Consider the following 12,470-nt stretch of genomic DNA (forward strand, 5'->3'; position numbering starts at 1 on the left):
CAAGGTAAAGATAGAAAAAAATTTTTTTTTACTATGGCTGCAATGAGCCCTGGTGACCTTATTAGGAAAATATGTTCCACAAAGTAGTGGTTATAGTACTTGTTTTCATTATATAAAAGGTTGTACATCTTGTCCAGTTGGGCCAACTGAATAACTTAGTAGAAATGAGCCAAATGCATTTCTTCCTGGAATTTTCCATGTTCATTGGTAATAAGGAGATCATAAGGAAACAATAAAAAGTTGATCTATTTAAGTTGTAATCAATGGGTTCAATTTTGTCCTCCAAGAAATCTTTCATCAAAACTACTAAAACGTGGGCATGAGTTGATTGTGATTATTGTCACTTCTCTCCCTTCCCTTTCTTTTGAATCTGTGGAACAGTGGAACTGTGACAACAATCAGAAATTTTGTATTCTCAGTTTGATAGTTTTCTCAAAAATATAGATTCTTCTGTTTTTTGGCATAGCACAGATAATTCTCACTGTGGAACATTCTATTTGATTACAATTGACTAGTGGACCTCTCAGAACTACAGTTTTCTCATCTACAAAACAGGATAATGGTATCCATATTACAGGTAGTTATGACGATTAAATGAAATAATGTAGGAAAAGCACAAGGCATATTTTAAGTATATAGTCAATGTTGGTTATTAAACATTTACAAAAAATTAACCTTATTTGAAGGGCTAATGATTTTTTTTTCTCTTTAAGGAAGAGATATAAAAAGCTTGTATTTCAATATCTATCTATCTACTAAGTCCATGAATTTCCCATTGCGCAAAGAAGTTATTTGCCGAGGATATGATGATGATTTTTCCTTTTGCAGAGCTCTGAAGGGAGGTAAGCATTCAATTCATATTACTCTCAGAATAGAATATAATGTCTTATGAGAGTGCTGTGAAAATTAAATACTTTAAAAATGTGAAGTTCCTTTTCTAATAATAATTCTTCATTTCCACCCAATGTTTTTATTTTAGCAGCTTAAACAACATTTTACAATTATGTTATTGGATTATTATTAAGATGACACTTATTTGGGTGTGTTTGAAGAGATATTAAAATTTTTACCTTGTTTAGATTAACATTGTACGTTTACCCTTCGTTATGGTTCTTGTTTTCTAAAGATTGCATTTATTATTTTTCATAAAAACACAGTAGCTTTTTCTATACAGTTACATTGGTTCCTTCAATGTCTTTTCTCCCTCTTTTTCCACCTGGAGTTATTCACAGAATCATAAAATTTCAAAGTTTAGGACCTTAAAGATAATTATTGCAAACCCATGAATTTTTCCATAATAATTTTTAAGGTAGTATTTTAAATAGTTAAAAAATTCTATATATTATATTTTCACATTATTAAAAATTGGAAAGCATAAACAATTAGAAAAGTCTACCCCAGGTTAGGGAACTAAGATCCCGCAAGACAGCAGCTTGCCCCCTTCCCTGAACAAAATGTTTTTAAGTGAATCAATCTCTTGCTACACAAATGAAGCTTCAAGATGTGTTTCCCAACCAACCATCTCTCCTCATCTCTAACTTGTCTGCCACTTCCAAGCCACATACACATTGTGGAGCTGGCATTGTTATGAGTCTGGGTTCAGAGTTATAAAGACCTGAGTTAGTGTCCCAGCTTTTCCACCGACCGGCAATGTGGCCTTGGGTGTTATTTAACCTCTGTCAACCTCACTTTCCTCCTCTGAGAAATGGGGACAAGGAAACCTATTTTATGTGGCTTTAAGGATAAAATTAGAGAATCTGTGTTTTAAAAAAAAGTGTTTAAAAAAGATTTTAGTAGAGTGCTCAGTGTGAGAATCAAGAATTATGGTGATTAAGTATGCATTTTTGTTCCTGACTTTATAGTCCTGTCATTTTTATAAGGGAGGAAACTGATGTCTGCAGTGGTTCAGCAATGTGCCCTTGGTCTTTTGGAGATCTGGTAATGGAGTAGCCTCTAAGAACTGCTCTTCCACTGGACCATACTTTCTTTCTCTTTGAAAGAAATCCCTGGGAATTCTCTGGTGGTTCAGTGGTCAGCGCTCTGCACTTCCATTGCGAGTAGCGTGCGTTTGATCCCTGGCCAGGGAACTAAGTTTCTGCAGCTGCATGACATAGCCAAAACCCACCCCCCCCCCAAAAAAAAACCACCAAAAAAGCAACAATGACCAAAAAAAAGTGAAAGATATTCTCTTGACAGATTACTGTTTAAAAAGTGTGCCTTTCTCTCATACAACAGTTTTACAATTACTTAATCTCTGTGATTATGTTGACATTTATATGAAATTTCGAAGTCTCTCTTTTTTATGATTGAAGATGTATCAGACTCAACCCAGACTGCCTGCTTCTTCCCACTTCCCTTCCTTCCTTCCACAAACATCTGTTGAACCTAATCTGAGCAAATCATGATTTTGGTTGTGGTGATTCAAAGTCCATCTATAGGTTCTCTTTCTTCAGGTCACCTTGTTCTGGGAAAGATAGTCATGGCAACAAATGTTACAATGAAATGTCATAAATGCTAATAGATTATATGCTCTTAGTTTTAATTGCATAGTTATCAACTTACTATGACAGGAGAACTCAAGAGGCTTCAGAGACTATTTTATTAGTCTTTAATCTGAGAACCCTAGAGAGTGAGGAAAAAGGACATTCCCTGAGATGAAACAGCATATGCAAACTTGTCTAGCCAGGAAAGAATATAGTTTATTTAGAGAGTAGCTTTTTTCAAAAAAGTTTTTATTAAATTATTTGGCTGCACTGGGTCTTAGTTGCGGCATGTGGGATCAAGTTCCCTGACCAGGGATCAAACCCAGAGCCCCTGCATTGGGAGCATGGAGTCTTAGCCACTGGACACCAGGGAAGTCCCTGGAGAGTAGCTTTTTCTTTTTTTTTTTTTTTTGTAGTCAAGCAGAATATGTTTGTGGGAAATTGGAGATGAACCTAGAAAAGGGGCTAGGGTAGTGTAAGTCATGGATTAAATACTGGCTTGAATCTTGTTGTTAGTGGGTAGGGGTGACCCAACAAGATTTCCATTTTTGCAGATAACTAGTGTCTCTGTGGGGAGAAGGCAATGGCACCCCACTCCAGTACTCTTGCCTGGAAAACCCCATGGACGGAGGAGCCTGGTAGGCTGCAGATCATGGGGTCGCTGGGAGTTGGACACGACTTCACTTTCACTTTCATGCATTGGAGAAGGAAATGGCAACCCACTCCAGTGTTCTTGCCTGGAGAATCCCAGGGACCGGGGAGCCTGGTGGGCTGCCGTCTATGGGGTTGCACAGAGTCGGACACGACTGAAGCGACTTAGCAGCAGCAGCAGCAGCAGTGGCCCTGTGGAAGTGTTACCCACGATAAGAGGCTAGGCAGGAAATTCAGGCAAGTCTCCATTGGGGCCCCTGCTGCAGCCAGGGGAAGTAAATAAGTAACAGATTTCTTTGCTCACTCTCTGAGGAGGGGCCAGCTGGTTCCTTATATGGAGTGAGAGTAGGACCATCCCCTAGAGAAAGGAAGGGTTACCCACTCCAGTATTCTTGCTTGGAGAATTCCATGGTCAGAGGAGTCTGGTTGGCTACAGTCCATGGGGTAGCAAAGAGTTGGGCATGACTGAGCGCCTAAACACCAGGATAGGATGGAGGAGTTACTAAGGTAGTTTGCCTACTCCTTTGGTGGTGTTGAGTGCCGGGGACAAAAGCACAGTACCCTACTTTTGCTCCCAACATCCTGGTTTTGCTCCTGGCTCTTCAGAAGTGGCAGTTGGGTTTTTTTTTTTTGGCCTTTTTGTATCCTGTTGTCCATAATTTGCCCCAACTGCGAATGCTTGCAGTTATTTTTAGTCCCTTAGAGTATCTTTCTGTTTTGTTGCTAGAGGAGACATTTGTCCAGGTGTAGGTACTATAGCAAAGGCTCCCAGGTCCCAACCTGTCTCAGAAGGAGGTGGGTTTGGGCTGAGGTAAGAAACTTGGATGGAAGGAAATACAGCTGGGAGGCTGCGTACGGGACCACGAGGGAGGCCCTGGGAGTAAAGAGAAGGAGACAAAAGAGTGTTTCGGGAGACAGGAGTGGCGGGACTGCTGATTGATGTGGCAGGTAAACATCAAATAAATCAAGAACTGCTCCAGGGTGCTGATTGGATGGATAGACGTGCCATGATTGGAAATGATGTGTGTAAAAGGAAGGGACAGATTTTTAAAGAGAAAGATAGTGGGTTCTGGTTTGGCATGTTGGGCTTAAGGTAATTTGGGAACATTCAGATAAAGAAACTCACTTGGCAGCTAAGTACATGGGCCTAGAGATTAGGACATTCTGATTTAAGAAGCACTGATGCTATGGACAGACCTTTGAAAATTTGCGAGTCAAATGAGTAAGGAACATACTCAACGACTTGTTGTTACAAAGGTCATACATTTTTAGGATGTGATACTTACAGAATATGGGCGAGTGAAGAGAAAAATTACACATACTCTTTCCACTTCTTACACACAAACACATACACACATCTTCATTTCTTTCAAAAAGACATTTATGAATAAATAAGTGGATATTTCAAAGGCATTTTAAATTTAATGTCTGTTAGCCTTGTTTTCAGGATATTGCTAGGGTTTCTGTAACAAAGTACCAAGAACTGGGTGGCTTAGAACAACAGATTGTGGTCTAACAGCTCTGGAAGCTAGAAGTCAGAGACCCTGTTGGCAGGGCTGTGCTCCCCCTAAAGGCTCTTGGTTAGGAAGGATCTGCTCCAGGCCTCCCTCCTAGCTCAGGCAGCCTGAGGAGACTCTTGCCTTGTAGATGACCAACTTTCTCCTGTGTCTTCTTGTGTGGTCTTCCCTCTATACATGTTGGTCTGCATGCCCAAATTACCCCTTTAAGAACACAAGTCATATTCAATTAAGACCCGCCTTAATTACCTCATCTTAACTTGACCATCTGCAAAGATCCTATTTCCAAATAAGTCTGTGTTCAAGATACTGGGGGATTGGACTTGAATATCTGTTGGGGGGACACTTTGCAACCCATAACACCATCTGAGGCTTGGGTCCTATGTGCTTCATAGTTGCAGGGAAACCTGGATGGGACCACTAGTGAGCTACGTGGATACCTTTTGGGAAGAGCAGAGAAGGGTCTAAGCTGAGGTTCTGTCTTCCTTTTCTCTAACTGCCTTGTTTCTCTTTTGACTTCTTCAAGAGGCTTCACACTAACTCCCTATAAGAGGAGAATGGGAGATATGTCTTTCTTGGAAAGAAAAACAGTTGAAAAAGAGGGCTATCCCACAGAAGAGGTTAGAGTTCCTTCTTCCCACCTGACCTGGTAGACATTCAGGCAGATATTCCAAATAGAAATTTGGGAGTTACTTTTTTTTTGGCTGCACCATGCAGCATGCAGATTCTTAGTTCCCCTGACCAGGGATCAAACCCGTGCCCCCTGAAGTGGAAGCATGGGGTCTTAACCATCAGAAAAGTCCCTTGGGAGCTGCTCTTGATTTCTTCCTCAGACTCTAGTCCCATCCATCACTCTCTCTCACGAAGTTGGCAGTGTTCACTTCACAACCAGGGCCGCATACTCAGGAGGTCTTCACATTTGGGCTTTACTATTCTGGGATTGCAGCCTTGAGATTCTTAGTCATTTTATCTTTGAGCGTGTGTTTTGTATACAAAGTGTGATGGGACAGTGGTATATGTGCCCACCTAGCCCGGACAGGTTCTTGGCTTCCTGCTTTCACCATCCTGTTAGCACCCTGGTCCCTTCCTGGCATCCCCTATCTTGTCCCATCTGGGGACACCTGTTACCCTCTACCCCGGTCGAAGCCTGGAGCTGGGAGGGTCACGGTCAGGCACGGTGTCCTGCAGTGTCTGGGAGGGGTACAGCAGTGACCACCCCACCTGGACTGGCTGCACCGTGGCAGTGTTTAGTGGGTGACTAGATGAGGACCAGACGGCCTCCTCTACAGCAGGTAATTTATGGAGGTGTTTTAGGGAGGTTGCAAAACCTTTGAGGGTCATGTGTGGGTCTGCAGGCCTGCGGTGGAGATTGGTGCCTGGTTTGGCTTCCCTGCCCTCCTCTGGAGTATGAGACGTCTGGCAGCAGCAGGGGGATCCTGTCAACCAGCTGTCAGGCCCACAGTTTGCACCTACCCTCAACGCCATCTCCCATCATTATGGAGCAGCCCCTGGGTGCCTGCGAACTTCTACACTTACCTTGCGACTGGTGCAGGGAACATTGCCTCAGATTCTTCTATGCCTGGAGGACCTTCTCAACCTCCTTCTGAATTTTCTGTCTGGCTTGTAACAGTTTCTTCTGACCTGCTTCAGGCACCTTCTGGGAATGAGCCATGAAATACAAATTGTGAAACTTTGGTGATTCTGCCTTGGAGTTAAATGCTCTGATATTTGTGTTTACAATTGACATTATACAATATAAAGAAAAATGGTAAAATTCATGCTAATAACTTAAAATTTTGTTTTATTTTGAAGAGATTAAATAGCAAATTAAAACTACGGCAGTAACTGTAGTTAGCACTGCTGTGTGGTTTATTTGTAAGTTGCTAAGAGAGTAGATCCTGAAAGATCTTATCACAAGGGAAAAAACTCTTTTTGGTTTTATGAGGTGATGAATTACTGTGGTAATTATTTAGCGCCATGGGTAAGTCAAGTTATTATGCTCTACACCATACACTTCTGTGCTGTGTCGATTACATCTCAGTAAAACTGAAAGAAAAAAAGATTAAAAAACTATCATGGCAAATCTGGAGAGAGAGAGACTGTGAAAGAAAGGAAAAACTTTGTATTTTGGTATCTTTAATGAATGTTTCCCCAGATTTCTGAATAAGTTCCCCCTCCCATTTTCTTTCTTTTTAAAAATATGTTTAATTGCTTATTTGGCTGTGCTGGGTCTGTTGTGGCCTGTGGAATCTAGTTCCCTGACCAGGGATCAAACCTGAGCCCCTACACTGGGAGTGGTCTTAGCCTCTAGACCATCAGGGAAGTCCCTGGGTCCCTATTTTCATTTTGTGCTCAGCCTTGCAAATTATGTAGCTGGTCTTAGAGCCAGGTATGCAGGGGGCCAGGTAGTACCAAGAGCTGGAAATTCAGAAGTGACCAAAGCACAGCCCCTGTCCTCATGGAGTTTGTAGAGCAGTGGAGGAAACAAGATGGTCACTAAGTCATGAAAGAAGATAAAGATGAAAATGAAACAAGGTTCATTTTACAGTAAGTGCTCTCAAGGAAAGCAGCAGGATGACTAGGTAGAGCGTGATGAGGAAGATTACCTGAGGTGGAGGTCATGAGGGGTGTTTACCTCCTGTCTCTTCACCAATATCACTGCCTCCTGGGCTCTGACTGGTCTCCCTGACTTTTAGTGTCCCCTTAAATCCAGCTACTGTACAGTCATGTGACTCAACTCTCTAAACAAATTCTGACTAATTCACACCCTTGGTTGTTTCCCCTATCACCACCATTCTCTTCCTGTGGAGTCTGAGTCAACTCATGCTAACTTCTTCACACTCCTGCTGCCTCTTTGCTTTTATAACACTGAGCCCCTTTCAGGCATACCTGTAAACTATCAGTATATTGATTTTCACCTTCCTGCCTTTGCTCCTCTTTTTCCAGCCACCTGGAATATACTCCCTACCTACCTTCCCATCTTTTATGTGAGTTCAATTGTCATAATAACATTAACATCAATGAGAATATTAATTAACATCATTGATAATATTAATAAGAGCATCATTATTATTCACAAGATGCTATGGGGGTTGTAGAAAGGAGTAACGTTTAGTGTTATAATAGATAACATTTGAATGTTAATAACATTTAATGAGACATTGTTCTGAGTACTTACATGTATTAACTTCTCTAGCTTGTGTCTACACAGTATGTCACCTGCTGTATCAGTAAACAGAGGATGTTGTGGCCATTAAACCATCAGCCACTGCAGCTGCTCCCACCCCTTCCCTCTAAAGTAGACTGTGAGGGGATTCAGGATGGAGAAAACAAGATACTGGCCCATGATACTGGCCCTCAGATCTAGGGCATGTCTGAGGTACATACCAAAGGAAAGATTCAATGAGCATCTTCCCATACATAGAAAAGTGCTAAATTCATGAACCTGAGATGTCTAGATTGTATTTAATAGGAATCTTTTGATGTTCCAACTACCTCAGTTTTTTTTTTTGCAAGAATTCGTATGTATTCTGGCTCCTCCCTTATCTCTTTGGAGCAGTCCCTCTGAGCTATCTGAGAAGCTGTCTTCCGGGCTTAAGTCCCCAGTATGTCCACTGTATAAAATACAGTTCTCAACTATAGGTTGTGCATTTTTTTCAGTCGACACCCTCATAGTAATCCTATGAAATAGATGTTATTGTCTATTATAATTTCGCTGAGGCACAGACAAGTTAAGTGACTTGCCCAAGGTCACATACTGTTTAAGTAGAGGAGCTGGGATTGAAATTCAAGCAGGTCAGGCCCCAGAAGCATCACTCTTCATAAAAATACTATCCTGCCTTCATCCTTACTGCATGTTTTCATCACACAGTGAATTTGTGTTGGTTTATTTGCACGTCTGTATTCCAGGAGAGTTTAACTCTTTGAGGGGAAGGATGGTATTGTACTAACCTTGTCTCCCAAGTCCCTGGTGCATAGTAGGCTTTCAATCAATACTTGTTGAACTATTAAATTTGAATTCAATTTAATCATGAATGAAAGATCCTCAGATCATTAAGATATGGTCACTTTACTGAATTCAAGAGCCAATTTTCTCAATGTATGAGCACCCCTAAGAAGAATACTCCCAGAAGCAAATAAATAAATCCTTATTTGGGAAAAAGAAGGTATAGATGCAGACATTATCCAATCATTTGCTGTTAAGGATTGTCTTTAGCTAACTCAGAGAACAGTAATCATTATAGTTTGCATTTGGCTATTTTTATTACTTTAGAAAAGATTTTGGGGGCTTTCCTGATGGCTCAGTGGTAAAGAATCTGCCTGCCAAGGTGGGAGACACAGGTTCAGTCGCTGGTCCCAGAAGATCCCACGTGCTTCAGAGCAACTAAACCTGTGCACCACAACTATTGAGCCTATGTTCTAGAACCCATGTGCCACAGCTACTAAGCCTGTGTGTGTGAAATACTGAAGCCTGCATGCTCTAGGGCCCATACTCTATAATAAGAGAAGCCACTGAAATAAGAAGCCCATGCACCTCAACTGGAGAGTAGCCCCCACTTGCTGCAACTAGAGAAAAGCCTGTGCAGTTACGAAGACCCAGCACAGCCAAAGATAAAAATAAATAAATAAATAATTTAAAAAAAGAGTTTTGGTCACTATTGCTTTTGTTAGAGATTCAAAGCATTTTTCTTTCTATCCCTGCCCTTTAAGTTCACTCGTTTGTTGTTTCTGACTGGGTCAATGGAGTGTGGGTTTTCCCTGAATTTCTAACTGTTTCCCACAGCTTCTGTGGGGCCAGGCCCATGGCTGTGCATTTCAACAGTGACTACATACTTAGGCTTCTCAGTGGTGGGGTTGAAAGGAGCTTTGATATCCTGGCTGCCTCCCAAAACTTTCCTCCACCTTTAGGAACATTTTTCTTTATCATTTCCTGCTGAGACGCAGCAACAATAAACATGCACACATGTAACGTGGGATGAAGCATATTAGCACTAGCTTGTTCATCATTCATTCATTATTGAGACCAGTGGATCTTACAAGTTTGTGTCCACTAGGGGATGAGATACAGGCTGATACCAAGAGGGGCTCAGGTTGGCAGAGGAAGCCACAGGGGAATCATAGGCAGGGGATAAGATTTGTTATTTTTCTACAATTTTGCTTGGATTACTTTTGCCAGTAGTAGAATTATAAAAGGTACATGTCATACCTTTTATAAGATTATAAAAGGTACATGTGTGTGTGTGCTAAGTAGTTTCAGTCGTGTCCAACTCTTTGCAACCTTATGAACTGCAGCTCACCAGGCTTTTTCGTCCGTGAGATTCTCCAGGCAAGAATATTGGAGTGGGTTGCCATGCCCTTCTCCAGGAGATCTTCCTGACCCAAGGATTGAACTCGTGTCTCTTACATCTCCTGCATGCATGTCATGCTACAAAAAACACAAAATTACCTAATATTGGCCAATAACTTTCTGTATTTTGATTGCAGAGACTGTGAACACAACAATACAATTCTCCTTCAAGGGAATACGATTTTCTAAGGTATTGTTCAAGTCGTTTTGTACTTCTTTAATCTTTTGTAGTAACAGATGTGTTAAGAATTTGAAAAAAGCAGTCCACAACTTCTAAAAATATCGATTCAAGGTTTTTATTTTTAACTTTTTCTGATTTTGTATATTTTGCTATTCTTTCTGTAGAATATGGAAAAATAGAAAACGTACACCAAAGGAAACCCTTTTTATTTGTTTTTTAGTAATTTTGTTTGTTTATTTAATTTTGGTTATGCTGAGCCTTTGTTGCTATGCAGGCTTTTCTCTGGTCGCAATGAGCGGGGCTCCTTTCTAGTCCTAGTGTGTAGGCTTCTCATTTCGGTGGCTTCTCTCCTTGTCGAGTGTGGGCCCTAAAGTGGGTTTCAGTTGACACCTGTGGGTTTGGGAGTTGTGGCACATGGGCTTAATTGTTCCATGGCATGTGGGATCTTCCTGGACCAGGGATCAAACCCATGTCTCCTGCATTGACAGGTGGGTTCTTTACCACTGTGCCACAAGGAAAGCCCAAGAAAACTCTTTTTAAATTTCAACATACATTGCTAACAGTAATGCAAATGCTCATTGTTAATACAATGAATGATCTTTGGGTGAAAGCATCATTGTGACCATTGTGTGTAACTCGGTACCTGCCTCCATGGGTAATGATGATGGGCAATTTTAGATATTTGCATTAGAAGTGCAATGAAACTGTACATTTCACTTCTGGTTAACTATTTTAAAATAAACATTAATATAACATATTCTTTACCTATTTTGTTTCAAATTATCAATATTTCTAATGTTTGAAAATTTCGTAGGCTGGTCTAGAAAACTGAGAAAGTATTAAGTAGCTTTCTGCTAGTGAGACAAAATTCTTATAAAAGTCATGCAAGATAGAAGCATCTAACATTTTATATTACTTGTATTTCATTTTAGGGACAATACAACTGTATTACAGAAGCCATTGAGGGAAACACTGATGAAAAGCTCTTTTGCTTGAACTTTACTGTCATACATTACCCTGATTTCAATTAGAATAAATCAAGCATTTGCTTTTATTTTTCAAAAGTTTTATTCTTCACTTAAAATATTTTTTACACTGTGCATTTGTTTGCTAGGCCTGCCATAGCAAAGACCACAGACTAGGTGGCCTCAACAATATTTATTTTGTTCTGGAGGCTAGAAATCTGAGATCCAGTTGTCAACAGATTGGGTTCCTTTTGAGGCCTCTCTCCTTGGCTTGTAGATGGCCTTTTTCTCCCTATGTCTCCCTATGTCCACGTCATCTTGCCTCTGGGCATGTAACCCTAATCTCTTATAAGGACACCAGTCGTTGGTTTAGGGCCTACCCGAGTGACATCATTTTACCTTAATTGTCTCCAAATCTAGTCACCTTCAGAGGTACTGGGGTTAGGGCTTCAGCTTGTGAATTATGAGAATTCACAGTTCAGCCTGTAGCACACAGGTAGTAAGCATAATCTCTCCAGCTGCTCGACTTCTCTCCGTTTTCTGCATCTGCTTTGGAACAAGTCGCCAGCATTGGTTGCCTGGACTCCGCTGCTGCCTCCTGGCTGACCACCCTACACCTGGTTGGGTGCCTCAGGTAAGTTATCCTTCACAGAGGTAGTTTCAGTAATACTTTCAAAATACAGCTCATGGTGCACATGGAAGAAAACAAAAACAAGCCCCTCCTGTGGCTTTTGGTCCCTCTTGGGATAAAGTTGGAGCCTTTTGGAGGGTCTGCTAGTCCCTACCCACCTTTTCCCGCCCCAGCCCCCTTTCCCACCACCCTTCCCTTGCTCTCTGTGTCCCAGAATGTGCCATACGCCCTCCTACTCCAGAGCCTTCACCCACACTGTTCCCTCTGCTTCAGTTACATGCATCCACTCTACCTGACCCTTATCCCATATCAGTAAAAGGTGTGGATCTTCTCTGGCTCAGATGCTATTTTCTCAGGCTATTTTTACCAGGTAGCACACGGCACACCTATTGCACTTTTGATACTGGGCAGGGGCAGTCCTGAGTAAAACTCTATGGAAACTCTGTCACATGGAGCCAGGCTTTCAATCTCCTGTGGCTCTCTTGGTCCCCCAGATCGCTTTCCTCCACCCACCTTTATCTCATCCAGGCAGGGGCCGCCTTACTTTGTGATATGCTTTTGTCGACCTCGGTTACTTCCTTCCAGTTCTTAACACTCTTTTTGTCATGATAGCAGTCATCCATCACCAGACTAAGCTCCATGAGCCCAGGCAGGGTAGCCAGCTCAGTTTTGCTTCCCACTCTTGACTAGCATCT

The 12,470-nt window shown here is 41.5% G+C and overlaps 1 protein-coding gene across 1 annotated transcript in view; it reads left to right on the forward strand.

Moving 5' to 3' along the window:
• LY96 (lymphocyte antigen 96) overlaps positions 1-11,233 on the forward strand; it is a 33,886-nt gene extending 22,653 nt beyond the window's left edge. Inside the window, exons 3-5 of the mRNA XM_020901987.2 lie at positions 714-842; positions 10,136-10,188; positions 11,112-11,233. Coding sequence (XP_020757646.1) covers positions 714-842; positions 10,136-10,188; positions 11,112-11,210 — 281 coding nt within the window. The 3' untranslated portion in view covers positions 11,211-11,233. The remainder of the gene's footprint in view (positions 1-713; positions 843-10,135; positions 10,189-11,111) is intronic.
• The last annotated feature ends 1,237 nt before the right edge of the window (positions 11,234-12,470 follow it).

The sequence above is a fragment of the Odocoileus virginianus genome, chromosome 15 (assembly GCF_023699985.2).
Source record: "Odocoileus virginianus isolate 20LAN1187 ecotype Illinois chromosome 15, Ovbor_1.2, whole genome shotgun sequence".
NCBI lineage: Eukaryota > Metazoa > Chordata > Mammalia > Artiodactyla > Cervidae > Odocoileus > Odocoileus virginianus.